The sequence below is a fragment of the Nicotiana sylvestris genome, chromosome 8, assembly GCF_000393655.2.
Source record: "Nicotiana sylvestris chromosome 8, ASM39365v2, whole genome shotgun sequence".
Lineage (NCBI taxonomy): Eukaryota > Viridiplantae > Streptophyta > Magnoliopsida > Solanales > Solanaceae > Nicotiana > Nicotiana sylvestris.
Genome location: NC_091064.1, coordinates 164,534,931 through 164,550,342, shown reverse-complemented (window position 1 = coordinate 164,550,342; position 15,412 = coordinate 164,534,931). Strand labels below are relative to the sequence as shown.

The following is a 15,412-nucleotide window of genomic DNA, read 5'->3' as shown; positions in this document are numbered from 1 at the left end:
CAATAATAATCGGGGGTCGGGTTTTCAAAGGCCCCCGATGTTTCAACAACCAAGCAGTCTACCTCCCTATCCTTCTCAAGGTCCGAGCTCTTCTAACAATGAGATGGGTAGAATTGAAAACATGTTTAAACAAATGATGGCGAAGAATGCCAACTCTGATGCTCAACTAGCCTTTCACAACACTTATATTCACAATTTGGAAGTTCAATTGGGCCAAATTTCACAAGCTTTGAATACTCGTCCTAAAGGGGCACTACCACGTGATACGGTGGTGAACCCAAAGGGTGGGAATAATACAAGACATGCTATGTCCGTGACTAAAAGAAGTGGAAAAGGGGGAGAAGCAACTACCGCAAATCAAAGAAGAATTGTGGATGATGATGTAGTGGTGCAAGAAGATGAAATTCCAAGCAATGTGGTTCAAGCTAATGAAGGAATGAGAAATGATATTATTGAAAATGTGGATGAGACACAAGAATAAGTGAACCTGTCTAGGGAACACGTAATTGACATGTCGAAACCGGTAGTGCCAAAGGCTAAGGCACCAATGCCAAGGCCTTCTCCTCCATACCCTCAAAGGCTTGCTAAGCAAAATAGTGAGAACCAATTCAAAAAGTTTATTGACATGATGAAGAATTTTCCTATCAATGTACCATTGGTTGAGGCTTTAGAGCAAATGCCAGGATATGCAAAGTTCATGAAGGATTTAGTGACAAAGAAAAGATCGATGAATTGTGAGACTATCAAGATAACACATCAAGTGAGTGCTATTGTACAATCAATGGGTCCAAAATTAGAAGATGCAGGTGCTTTCACAATCCCATGTACAATTGGAAGTGCCGACTTTGCCAAAGCTTTATGTGATATTAGGGCATGTATCGACTTAATTCCCTACTCGATGTTCAAAACTTTGGGGATTGGGGCAACCAACACCCACATCCATGAGGTTGCAAATGGCGGATCGTATAATGAAGAAGGCATTGGGTATTATTGATGATGTGTTGGTTCGTGTTGACAAGTTCATCCTCCTGAAAGACTTTGTGATTCTTGATTGTGAAGTGGACTATGAGGTGCCTATTATTCTGGGTAGACCTTTCCTTGCTACGAAGAAGGCTCTCATTGATGTGGAAGCTTGTGAGCTCATTTTTCGGGTGGGTAATGAAAATTTGGCCTTTCATATGTGCAAATCTATGAGGCAACCTAATAGCAATAAAGTTAGTTCGTTCATGGATTTTGTGAACGATGTAATTATTAATGATGCTAGTACCACAATGAATGTTGAGGATAATTTGAAAGTCATTTTGCTTAACCTTGATGATGATGAGGAGAAAGAAGGCTATGTGAAGTGTATGAATGCATTGCAAGGAATGGGGTCGTACACTTATGAGCCTCACAAGCTATCCTTGGATCTTGAAAATCGGAAGACTCCTCCAACAAAGCCCTCAATCGAGGAGCCTCCCACTTCTGAGTTAAAGTGGTTACCTCCATATGTCAGGTATGAATTTGTTGGCCATTCTTCTACTTTACCGGTTATTCTTTCTTCTTGTTGACTAACCAGCAGGTTGAGTCCACATTAGAGGTGCTACAAAGGAGGAAAAGATCAATCAGATAAACATTGGCGGATATCCGGGGCATAAGCCCTACCTTTGCATGCACAAGATTATTCCGGAGGAGGGTGAAAAACCCTCTATTGAACATCAAAGGAAGCTAAATGAAGCAATATAAGAGGTGGTCAAGAAGGAGATCATAATGTGGTTGGATGCCGGGGTTGTTTACCCCATTTCTGATAGTTCATAGACTTCTCCAGTGCAATGTGTCCCAAAGAAAGGGGGCATGACTGTGGTTACCAATGACAAGAACGAGTTGATTCCTACAAGAACAGTAAGCGGATGGAGGGTGTGTATTGATTATCACAAGCTCAACAAAGTTACAAGAAAAGATCATTTTACACTCCCCTTCCTTGATCAGATGCTTGATAGGTTGGCCGGTCGTGCTTTCTATTGTTTCCTCGATGGGTATTCCGGGTATAATCATATTCTTATTGCTCCGGAAGATCAATAAAAGGCCACTTTCACTTGTCCTTATGGTACTTTTACATTCTCGCGGATGCCATTTTGGTTGTGTAATGCACCGATAACTTTTCAACGGTGTATGATGGCTATTTCCACCGACATGGTGGAGGATATTCTTGAGGTCTTTATGGATGATTTGGGAATTCTTTCGATAATTGTTTGAAAAATTTAGATAATGTATTGGCAAGGTGTGAAGAAACGAGCTTGGTGTTGAATTGGGAGAAATGTCACTTCATGGTCGAGGAGGGCATAGTCCTTGGCCACAAAATTTCAAAGCATGGTATTAAGATCGACAAGGACAAAATTGAGGTGATATCCAAACTACCTCCCCCTACATATGTGAAGGGAGTGAGGAGCTTCTTGGGTCATGCCGGGTTCTATAGACAATTCATCAAGAAGTTTTCCAAAGTGGTGAAACCCCTCTGTAAGCTTTTGGAGAAGGATGCTAAGTTCCATTTCAACTAAGATTGTATGAAGGTATTTTAATTGCTCAAGTTCAAGTTGACTACTACTCCTATTATCACCACACCGGATTGGAGCTTACCTTTTGAGCTCATGAGTGACGCTAGTGATGTGGCGGTTGGAGCAGTTTTGGGGCAAAGAATCAACAAAATCTTCCATCCGGTCTACTATGCTAGCAAGATCATGAATGATGCCCAAGTCAATTACACAGTGACCAAAAAAGAGTTACTTGCTATTGTCTTCGCTATGGAGAAGTTTCGCCCGTATTTGATGGGTAAAAAGGTGATTGTTCACATAGACCATGCGACGGTTCGGTATTTGATAAGCAAGAAAGATTTTAAGGCCAGGTTAATACGGTGGCTGCTTCTATTCAAGAGTTTTATCTAGATATCCAAGACGGAAATGGTAGTGAAAATCAAGTGGCGGACGACTTGTCTCGATTGGAAGAAGAGGGGAGGCCACATGATGGCCTAGAGATCAATGATTCCTTTCCCGACGAGCAATTGCTAGCCATTTCAATGACCGGGATGCTGTGGTTCGCTGACTTAGCAAACTATCTTGTGAGTGGCATTATACTGAATGAGTTCTCTTCAAACCAAAGGAAGAAGCTCAAACGGGATTGCGTTGACTATTATTGGGATGAACCATACCTCTTCCGGATTTGCACCGATGGTGTGATTCAAAAATGTGTTCCGAAGGAGGAACAAGTGGAAATTCTTGAAGCTTGCCACTCTTTACCGTATGGTGGTCACCATGGTGGAGCTAGAAAGGCAACAAAAGTGTTGAGTTGTAGATTCTATTGGTCCACTTTCTACAAGGATGCTAGTGATTTAGTCAAGCGTTGTGATTAATGTCAAAGGGGCGGTGGGATTTATAAGCAGAATGAGATGCCCCTCAGCACCATCTTGGAAATTGACATCTTTGATGTGTGGGGTATTGATTTTATGGGACCATTCGTAAGCTCTTGTGGGAACACGTACATTTTGGTAGCTGTGGACTATGTATCAAAATGGGTTGAGGCCGTGACTTTACCCAACAACAAAGCTCGAAGTGTGGTGGAATTCTTGAAGAAGAACATCTTTACAAGATTTGGTACTCGTAAAGCTATTATTAGTGATGGATGATCGCATTTTTGCAACAAGCCTTTTGATACCTTACTCACAAAGTATGGTGTCACTCACAAAGTACCTAGGGAGGTGTGCCTGGCACCCGGTGCCCTAGTGACCCAAACGAACCACTTTGTAACTCATTCATTCCTTTTTATGACAATCATGGGTCAACATGGCCACAACTCGTAATGTAAAATTGTAAGTGGGCAAATGTTATATCAATGAACCATCGTTCATAAAACATGAATACATATGGGTCGTCAAGGTCTCTTAAATACTATACATAGTAACCATGTGTCTACAAAACCTTTAAGATTATTTGACATAAAATGGGACAGGGTACCGACCTACCCATAAGCCTATAGAAAAACTCTGACATGTGACTCATAGACCCGGCTACATCTGAATGAGATAGAGTCTTAATGATCCTTCACTGAATGCCAATCTCATCTATGATGAAGGCTCGTCAAATTAATTATCTATACCAGCATGCATGAATGCAGCGTCCCCAACAAAAGACGTCAGTACGAATAATGTACTGAGTATCTAAGGCGTGTAAATAAGTATATAAAAGATATGGAAGAAAACGTGGAGTAAATGACTCAGGCTGTAAATCTGGATGGCTCTGTAAATCAAAATCATGAAATATCTTTAATGTCATGCATATGCATATAAATGTCATGTAATGCATAGCTCTGTACGTACATAACATCATCAAGCCTCTGAGGGCATCCCATCATTTCATTTCAGCCACTATGGGCAACATCATCATCGTATACCAGCTGATCAGGTGGTGGTGCGTATATAATGCTGTAACCCTTATACATATATTTACATATATATGCGTATATAACGCCATCTGGTGCCACTGTGGGCAAAATCATCAACGTATACCATCTGATCAGGTGGTAGTGTGTATATAACACCGTAACCTTTTTCCCATATCCCATATACATATATTTACATATATACGCATATATAACACCATCTGGTGCCACTGTAGGCAAAATCATCAACGTATACCAACTGATCAGGTGGTGGTGCGTATATAACGCCGTAACCTTTTTCCCATATCCTATATAAATCATATATATATATATATATATATATATATTTACATATATACACGTATATAACGCCATCTGGTCCCACCGTGGGCAAAATCATCAACGTATACCTGTTGATCAGGTGGTGGTGCGTATATAACGCCGTAACCTTTTTCCATATTACATATACATATATATACATATATACGCATATATAACGCCATCTGAGTCATGGGTAAATGCACATGTAAATGAGTGCAACGTGTCACGACCCAGATTTCCCACCATCGGGTGTCGTGATGGCACCTACTATCGGAGCTAGGCAAGCCAAATATTTAAAACACCTTTCCTGCTTTCTTTCAAACAATATAATAAATGAGACAAAATTTAAGCGGAAGACTTTAAATCTAAAGCAACTGAAAACCAAAAGTGAGGAAGTTTAATACACATAACTACCCAAGGTCTGGTGTCACTAGCTCACGGACTACTACAGAATACTACAAACAATGTCTGAAAGGAAATACATCATGTTTGTTTGATACAAAATGAACAAACGAAAAACATGGAAAGGGACTTCGGCCTGCGAATGCCAGCTAGGCTACCTCGAGAGTCCCTGGACTGAAGATAGCTCCCAGAAGTCCTACTGCTGTGGTCCATAAGCTGCTCCCTGATCTGTGCACAAAAATGCACAGAGTGTAGCATCAGCACAACCGACCCCATGTGTTGGTAAGTGCCTGGCCTAACCCCAGCGAAGTAGTGACGAGGCCAGACAGGACCAACCATAATTAACCTGTACAGATATATATACAAGTGCAAGAAAACAATTACAAGATAATACAAAGTAAAGCTAGGAGGGGACATGCTGTCGGGGAGTAACAGATAAAACGGAAATATCGGAAATAAATAGAAGAAACTCCAGTTCCCATGATATATATATATATATATATATATATATATATATATATATATATATATATATATATAGTGGACGGCGTGCCACACGATCCCACAATATCATATATAAGTGGACGGCGTGCCACACGATCCCACAATAACATATATAAGTGGACGGCGTGCCACACGATCCCACAATAACATATATAAGTGGACGGCGTGCCACACGATCCCATAATATCATATATAAGTGGACGGCGTGCCACACGATCCCATAATATCATATATAAGTGGACGGCGTGCCACATGATCCCATAATATCATATATAAGTGGACGGCGTGCCACACGATCCCATAATATCATATATAAGTGGACGGCATGCCACACGATCCCATAATGTCATATATAAGTGGACGGCGTGCCACACGATCCCATAATATCATATATAAGTGGACGATGTGCCACACGATCCCATAATATCATATATAAGTGGACGACATGCCACACGATCCCATAATATCATATATAAGTGGACGACATGCCACACGATCCCATAATATCATATATAAGTGGAGGACATGCCACACGATCCCATAATATCATATATAAGTGGACGGCGTGCCATACGATCCCATAATATCATATATAAGTGGACGGCGTGCCACACGATCCCATAATATCATATATAAGTGGACGACGTGCCACACGATCCCATAATATAATTCGAAACATCTGATTTTGTAAGGAGAGTCCCATTAGGGGAAATCAACAACATATCACTCCAACCCGGCAAGGGTACAACTAACAGCCCAAAATATCCCGACAAGGGAGAGTATGTATATCGGTCTACACATCCCGGCAAGGGAGTAATCACAACACATTCTCTTTTTAAATCCCTTCTTCCTCAACTAACACATTCATGTTCGAGCTAACGCTCCAAAAGTACACCAATCACAATTTTACCCCAACCGTTCACATTATATGAAACTCATCAAATAAACAAGGGGATTGTGTCACGTTATTCGAATTAAAAGCAATTAAGACTCACGGTCATGCTAGACTCCGGTGCATAGATAACCGTAACCATGCCTATACACCGTACTCCACATTAGCAAGTAGCAGATAACATCCTAATCCTATTTCCTCAAGCCAAAGTTAGAACAAACACTTACCTCGAATACTCCAAACTCAACTCACGCTTCTAGTATAGCTTTACCTCTTGATTCCACCACCAATTAGCTCGAATCTAGTCATAAGTTACTTAATCACATTAATAATTACTAAATGAATCTCTCCCCAAGCATGAAAAATAAATTTTACAGGGTTTTTCCCAAAATGGTTAAAAACACCCCCGGACCCACGTGGTCGAAACTCGAGGTTCGGACCAAAACCCGTTTACCCATTCTCCCCCTAATTCAAATATATGATTTGTTTTGAAATCCGACCTCAAATTGAGGTCCAACTTCTCAATTTGTAGAAAACCTAGGTTTTACCCAATACACCCAATTTCCCCCATGAAAATCTTTGATTTGAATTTGAAATCATGTTAAAAGATGTCAAGGAATAAAGAAATTAAGTTAGAAATCACTTACCAATCGTTTTGGAGAAGAAAAGTTGTTTGGAAAATCGTCTCTTAGGTTTTGGGTTTTGAAAAGTGGGTAAAATGACTGAAAATCCCGAATTTATATATATGCTGGGGGCTGGCGCGGACCGCGCGGAAACGCACCGCGGCCGCGCCGAGGGAGGGAAGAAGTGGGCTCTTTGAACCCACCCAGCGCGGACCGCACTGATTTGGTGCGCGGCCGCACTGGTCGAACTGGCTACCGACCCTCTGAACCCCCACCACTGCGGCCGCGTGGCTGCCAGCACGGACCGCGCGGAAATGGCCGCGGCCGCGCTAGGCCTGCAACAACTGAACCTGCATTTTTTTAAGTCTAAGACCTCCCGGGCCCCACTCAAAACTCACCCGAGCCCTCGGGGCTCCAAACCAAACATACATATGATCTTAAAAACATCTTACGGTCTCATTTGTGCGATCAAATCGCCAAAATAACATTATATACATAAAATCAAGCCTCAAAACACATGATTTTCTTTCAACTTTCATAAACTCCAATTCCCCATTTTAAGTCCGAAACACGTCACATGACGTCCGTTTTTAGCCAAACTTTACAGATAGTGCTTAAAACATATTTAAGACTCGTACCGGGCATCAGAACCAAAATACGAGCCCGATACCATAGTTTTCTGATCAATTTCCTTCTTCATTTTCCTTAATTAATTTCAGAAAACAATTTCACACAAAATTTCATTTATCGGGCTTGGGACCTCGGAATTTATTTCCGGGCACACGCCCAAGTCCCATATTTTTCTACGGACCCTCTGGGACCGTCGAATCACAGGTTCGGGCCCGTTTACCCAAAATGTTGCCCGAAGTCAATATTATGCATGTTAATATCAAAATCCATCAAATTTTTCACATGATTCACATATTCTAACATAAAAACTTTTCGGCTACGCGCCCGAACTGTGCACGCAAATCGAGGCAACTAAAAGCGAGGTTTTCAAGGCCTCAGAAGAGCGGAACAAGGAAGAACTACGGTGATCACCCTTTGGGTCGTCACATTCTCTACCTCTAAAACAACCGTTCTTCCTCGAATGGACAAAAGAAAGAAGTACCTGAGTCGGGAAATAGATGAGGATAACGGCCCCGCATATCGGACTCGGACTCCCAGGTCGATACCTCAGGAGGCTGACCTCTCCACTGAACACGCACCGAAGGAAAGCTCTTCGACCTCAACTGTCGAACCTGCCGGTCTAGAATAGCCACCGACTCCTCCTCATATGACAGATCCTTGTCCAATTGGACAGTGCTGAAATCTAACACGTGCTATGGATCTCTGCGATACTTCCGGAGCATAGATACATGAAACACGAGATGCACAGCTGACAAGCTAGGTGGCAAGGCAAATCTATAAGCCACCTTTCCCACACGATCAAGAATCTCAAATGGACCGATGAACCTAGGGCTTAACTTGCCCATCTTCCCAAATCTCATCACGCCCTTCATATGCGATACACGGAGGAATACCCGCTCCCCAACCATGAAAGCAACATCTCTAACCTTGCGGTCTGCATAACTCTTTTGTCTGGCCTGAGTTGTACGAAGTCTATCCTGAATAATCCTGACCTTGTCCAAGGCCTCCTGAACCAGATCCGTACCCAATAATCGAGCCTCTCCCGGCTCAAACCATCCAACCAGAGACCGACATCGCGTACCATACAACGCCTCATACGGAGCCATCTTAATGCTGGACTGGTAGCTGTTGTTATAGGCGAACTCTGCTAAAGGCAAAAACTGGTCCCCCGAGCCTCCAAAATCAATGACACAGGCTCGGAGCATGTCTTCAAGAATCTGAATAGTCCTCTCGGACTGACCGTACGTTTGGGGATGAAATGTTGTACTCAACTCAACCTGGGTGCCCAACTCTCGCTGAATCGCTCTCCAGAAATGCAAGGTAAACTGCGTACCCCGATCCGAAATGATAGATAGCGGCACCCCATAAAGGCGAACAATCTCCCTGATATAAATCTCGGCTAACCTTTCAAACGAATAGGTGGCTGCAACAGGAACAAAATGCGCTGACTTGGTCAGCCTATCAACAATGACCCAAACTGCATCAAACTTCTTCCAAGTCATCGGAAGCCCAGTAACGAAATCCATCGTAATCCTCTCCCACTTCCACTTGGGAAGTGCAAACCTCTGAAATAGACCACCAGGTCTTGATGCTCGTACTTAACCTGCTGACAATTCAAACACCGAGCCAAGTACACAACGATGTCTTTCTTCATATTGCGCCACCAATAGTGCTGCCTCAGATCCAGATACATTTTCGCGGTGCCCGGGTGAATAGAATACCAAGAACTGTGGGCCTCCGCTAAGATCAACTCTCGAATCCCATCAACATTGGGCACACAAACTCGCCCCTGCAATATCAATACGCCATCATCATCTAAGGTTACTTTCTTGGCACCTCCACGCTGCACCGTGTATCTCAAGACACACAAATGGGGATCATCGAATTGCCGATCACGGATACGCTCCAATAGCGAAGAACGAGCGACCGTGCAAGCTAATACTCGACTATGCTCAGAAATGTCCAACCTCACAACTGATTGGCCAAAGCATGAACATGCAAAGCAAGCGGTCTCTCGCCGACTGGAATATAAACAAGACTGCCCATACTGGATGACTTCCTACTCAAGGCATCGGCCACCACATTGGCCTTTCCCGGGTGATATAAGATAATGATGTCATAATCTTTCAACAATTCCAACCACCTCCTCTGCCTCAAATTCAACTCCTTTTGCTTGAAAAAATACTGAAGACTCTTATGATCCGTGAACACCTCACACGCCACACCATACAGATAGTGCCTCCAAATCTTCAATGCATGAACAATGGCTGCCAACTCCAAATCATGCACTGGATAATTCTTCTCATGAACCTTCAACTGCCTCGAAGCATAGGCAATGACCTTGCCATCCTGCATCAACACTGCACCAAGTCCAATACGAGATGCATCACAATAGACTATATAGAGCCCTGAACCTGTGGGCAAAACAAACACTGGTGTCGTGGTCAGAGCTGCCTTGAGCCTCTGAAAGCTCGCCTCACACTCATCTAACCATCTGAACTGGGTACCTTTCTGGGTCAATCAGGTCATAGGGGTTGCAATTGATGAAAACCCCTCAACGAACTGACGGTAGTAACTTACTAACCCCAGGAAACTCCGAATCTCCGTAGCTGAAGCTGGTCGAGGCCAGTTCTTGACTGCCTCTATCTTCTTCGGGTCTACCTGAATACCTGCTACTGATACGACATGACCCAGGAATGCGACCGAACTCAGCCAAAACTCGCACTTTGAGAACTTAGCATACAACAAACTACCCTTCAGGGTTTGAAGAATCGCTCTGAGGTGCTGCTCATGCTCCTCCTGACTGCGGGACTATATAAGAATATCATCAATGAAGACTATCACGAACAAGTCCAAATAATGTCTGAACACTCGGTTCATCAACTCCATGAACGCTGCTGGGGCATTAGTCAATCCAAATGACATGACCAAAAACTCATAGTGCCCATACCGAGTGCGAAATGCTGTCTTAGGGACATCAGATGCCCTAATCCTCAGCTGGTGGTAGCCAGATCTCAAATCTATCTTTGAAAACACCCTTGCACCCTGAAGCTGGTCGAATAAATCATCGATCCTCAGCAGTGGGTACTTGTTCTTAATCGTCACCTTGTTCAGTTGCCGGTAATCAATGCACATCCTCATCGAACCATCCTTTTTCTTCACAAATAGCACTGGTGCGCCCCAAGGCGAAACACTGGGTCTAATGAAACCCTTCTCAAGCAAATCCTGAAGCTGACCCATTAACTCTTTCAATTCTGGCGGCGCCATACGATACGGTGGAATGGAAATGGGTTGGTTGCCCGGAGCCAGATCAATACAAAAATCAATATCCCTGTCAGGCGGCATGCCCGGCAGGTCTAAAGGGAAGACCTCGGGAAACTCCCAAACAACAGGAACATAATCAATAGACGGGACCTTAGCGCTGGAGTCGCGAACATAAGCCAGATAAGCTAGACACGCCTTCTCGACCATGCGTCGAGCCTTCACATAATAAATAACGCTGCGAGAAGAATGACCAGGAGTCCCTCTCCATTCTAAACCGGGCAAATCCGATAAGGCTAAGGTCACGGTCTTGGCATGACAATCCAAGATCGTATGATACGGGGACAACCAATCCATCCCTAATATGACGTCGAAATCCACCATATCCAAGAGCAACAAGTCAACACGGGTCTCAAGGCCCTGAATACCACTACACATGAACGATGAACCCGGTCCACCACTATAGAATTCCCCATTGGCATAGACACATATACAGGAATACTCAAGGCCTCACTAGGCATAACCAAATAGGGTGCAAAATAGGACGACACATATGAATACGTAGATCCGGGATCAAATAGCACAGAAGCATCCCTATCACAGACCAGAATAGTACCTGTAATCAAAGCATCTGATGACTCAGCCTCTAGCCTGGCTGGCAAGGCATAACAACGGGGCTGGGCCCCACCTTCCTGAATCATATCCCTGGGACGATCTGCTGCTGGCTGACCCCTACCTCTAGCGGTCTGAGCTCCACCTCTAAGACCTTTACCTCAACCTCTATGTCCTCTACTCCCGCCTCTAGCTAGCTGGGCAAGCTGTGGGCAACTGGCACCTGGATCATCGGGCGAGGACCCTGCTACTGCGAGCTGCTGGAAGCTCGAGGGCAATATCTGGCAATGTGACCCACATCGCCGCAAGTATAACAAAGCCTCGGCTACTGAGAATAACGAAGTGGTGGTGCACTGATAGGTGCTGATGGTGAACTGAAGAGCTGCTGGTCAGAATACTGTGAATGAGAACCACGACCACCTGGTGTACCATGAGAAGCCTGGAGAGCTGACTGAAAGGGCCTCGAAGGATGGCCTCTACCATAAGAATCCCTACCTCCAGACGAGGTACCACTGAATCTACCAGAATGACGGGGCCTCTTATCAGACCCATGACCACCTCCCTAAGCAAGTGCCATCTCTATCTGGCGGGCACCATCTGCCGCCTCCTGAAATGAAATCTCACTACCGGCACTCATGGCCATCTGAACACGGATCGGCTGGGCCAACCCATCAATAAACCTCTGCACCCTCTCTCTATCGGTGTGGAGTATCATAATGGCATGACGAGCAAGATCAATGAACCGGGTCTCATACTGGGTGACCGTCATAGGACCCTGCTGGAGACGCTCAAACTGCCTGCGAAGAGCATCCTGTTGAGTAACTGGAAGAAACTTCCCTAGAAATAACTCTGAAAACTGATCCCAGTTCAATGATGGCAACCCTGCCGGCCTGGCTAAACAGAAATCCCTCCACCAAGTCTTGGCGGATCCTGCCTGGCGAAAAGTGGCGAAGTCGACACCATTGGTCTCTACAATGCCCATAGTCTGTAGAACCTTATGACAGCTGAATATGAAATCCTGAGCATCCTCTGAGGGGGTGCCACTATATGTGGTTGTGAAGAGCTTGGTGAAACGATCAAGCCTCCACAAGGCATCCGCGGACATAGCCGCACCATCACTGGACTGAGCCGCAATACCTGGCTGGGCTGCCACAATTGGCTGAACTGCCACGGCTGGCTGGACTGCTGGAACCTGAGCCTGAGGAGCTACCGGCTCTGGAGTACGAGTATCGGGAGTCTGAACTCCTCCCCCAGCCTGAGATATGGCTGGAGCTACGGGAAGCAAACCCGTTCTAGAAATGCCCTCCATAAAGCCTACCAATCGGACCAAAGCGCCCTGAAGCACTAGAGTGGCTATGAAACCCTATGGGACCTGAGCTGGGCCCACCGGAGCTGCTAGAGCTGGGACCCCTTTGTCGTAATCAACATGAGACTCCACCTCTGGGACTGCCGCTCAGGGCTGAGCTCTGCCCCGGCCTCGGCCTCTGGCACGGCCTTGGCCTCACCCCCTGCCCCTAATAGGAGCTGCTGCTGGGGGCTCGGGCTGCTGCACGGTAGAAGAGGAAGCACGTGTCCTCGCCATCTGCGAAAGAAAAGAGTGGAAAGACAATCAGTACTTGAGAAACAGAATCACACGACAAGAATGAACAAGGTGAAGTTTTCCTAACTCAGTAGCCTTTGCGGGATAAATACAAACGTCTCTTTACCGATCCCTCAGACTCTACCGAGCTGTCCGTGAGTTGTGAGACCTAAGTAACCCAGAGCTCTAATACCAACTTGTCACGACCCACCCACCATCGGGTGTCGTGATGGCGTCTACTATCGGAGCTAGGCAATCCAAATATTTAAAACACCTTTCCTGCTTTCTTTCAAACAATATAATAAACGAGACAAAATTTAAGCGGAAGACTTTAAATCTAAAGCAACTGAAAACCAAAAGTGCGGAAGTTTAATACACATCACTACCCAAGGTCTGGTGTCACTAGCTTACGGACTACTACAGAATACTACAAACAATGTTTGAAAGGAAATACATCATGTTTGTTTGATAAAAAATGAAAAAACGAAAAACATGGAAAGGGACTTTGGCTTGCGAACGCCAGCTAGGCTACCTCGAGAGTCCCTGGACTGAAGATAGCTCCCAGAAGTCCTACTGTTGTGGTCTGCAAGCTTCTCCCTGATCTGTGCACAAAAATGCACAGAGTGTAGCATCAGCACAACTGACCCCATATGCTGGTAAGTGCCTGGCCTAACCCCAGCGAAGTGGTGACGAGGCTAGACATGACCTACCACAATTAACCTGTACAGATATATATACAAGTGCAAGAAAACAATAACAAGATAATACAAAGTAAAGCTATGAGGGGACATGCTATCGGGGAGTAACAGATAAAACTGAAATATCGGAAATAAACAGAAGAAACTCCGGTTCCCATGATATATATATATAGTGGACGGCATGTATATATATAGACTGGACGGCGTGCCACATGATCCCACAATATCATATATAAGTGGACGGCGTGCCACACAATCTCATAATATCATATATAAGTGGACGGCGTGCCACACGATCCCATAATATCATATATAAGTGGACGGCGTGCCACACGATCCCATTATATCATATATAAGTGGACGACGTGCCACACGATCCCATAATATCATATATAAGCGGACGACGTGCCACACGATCCCATAATGTCATATATAAGTGGACGGCGTGCCACACGATCCCATAATATCATATATAAGTGGACGGCGTGCCACACGATCCCATAATATCATATATAAGTGGACGGCGTGCCACACGGTCCCATAATATAATTCGAAACATCTGATTTTGTAAGGAGAGTCCCATTAGGGGAAATCAACAACATATCACTCCAACCCGGCAAGGGTACAACTAACAGCCCAAAATATCCCGACAAGGGAGAGTATGTATATCGGTCTACATATCCCGGCAAGGGAGTAATCACAACACATTCTCTTTTTAAATCCCTTCTTCCTCAACTAACACATTCATGTTCGATCTAACGCTCCAAAAGTACACCAATCACAATTTTACCCCAACCGTTCACATTATATGAAACTCATCAAATAAACAAGGGGATTGTGTCACGTTATTCAAATTAAAAGCAATTAAGACTCACGGTCATGCTAGACTCTGGTGCATAGATAACCGTCACCATGCCTATACACCGTACTCCACATTAGCAAGTAGCAGATAACATCCTAATATTATTCCCTCAAGCCAAAGTTAGAACAAACATTTACCTCGAATGCTCCAAACTCAACTCACGCTTCTAGTATAGCTTTACCTCTTGATTCCACCACCAATCCGCTAGAATCTAGTCATAAGTTACTTAATCACATTAATAATTACTAAATGAATCAATCCCCATGCATGAAAAATAAAATTAACAAGGTTTTTCCCAAAATGGTCAAAAATACACCTCGAACCCACGTGGTCAAAACTCGAGGTTCGGACCAAAACCCGGTTACCCATTCTCCCCCGAATCCAAATATATGAGTTGTTTTGAAATCAGACCTCAAATTGAGGTCCAACTTCTCAATTTGTAGAAAACCTAGGTTCTACCCAAAACACCCAATTTACCCCATGAAAATCTTTGATTTGAATTTGAAATCATGTTAAAAGATGTCAAGGAATAAAGAAATTAAGTTAGAAATCACTTACCAATCGTTTTGGAGAAGAAAAGTTGTTTGGAAAATCGCCTCTTAGGTTTTGGGTTTTGAA

The 15,412-nt window shown here is 44.2% G+C and overlaps 1 protein-coding gene across 1 annotated transcript; it reads left to right on the top strand.

Annotated features, from left to right (window-relative positions):
• Positions 1-511: 511 nt before the first annotated feature.
• Positions 512-3,385, top strand: LOC138875947 (uncharacterized). The gene is made up of 5 exons (XM_070154827.1): positions 512-977; positions 1,060-1,495; positions 2,261-2,381; positions 2,568-2,816; positions 2,882-3,385. Exons 1-5 carry the CDS (start codon positions 512-514, stop codon positions 3,383-3,385), a joined length of 1,776 nt encoding a protein of 591 aa, XP_070010928.1.
• Positions 3,386-15,412: the final 12,027 nt, after the last annotated feature.

Bases quoted from the DNA above. Each gene is read 5' to 3' on its own strand.
- LOC138875947 (XM_070154827.1), top strand. From the start codon at position 512: ATGTCGAAACCGGTAGTGCCAAAGGCTAAGGCACCAATGCCAAGGCCT. The intron at 978-1,059 runs GCATTGGGTATT...TTGATTGTGAAG, and splicing joins CGGATCGTATAATGAAGAAG to TGGACTATGAGGTGCCTATT. The intron at 2,817-2,881 runs GTGATTGTTCAC...TTTTAAGGCCAG, and splicing joins CGTATTTGATGGGTAAAAAG to GTTAATACGGTGGCTGCTTC.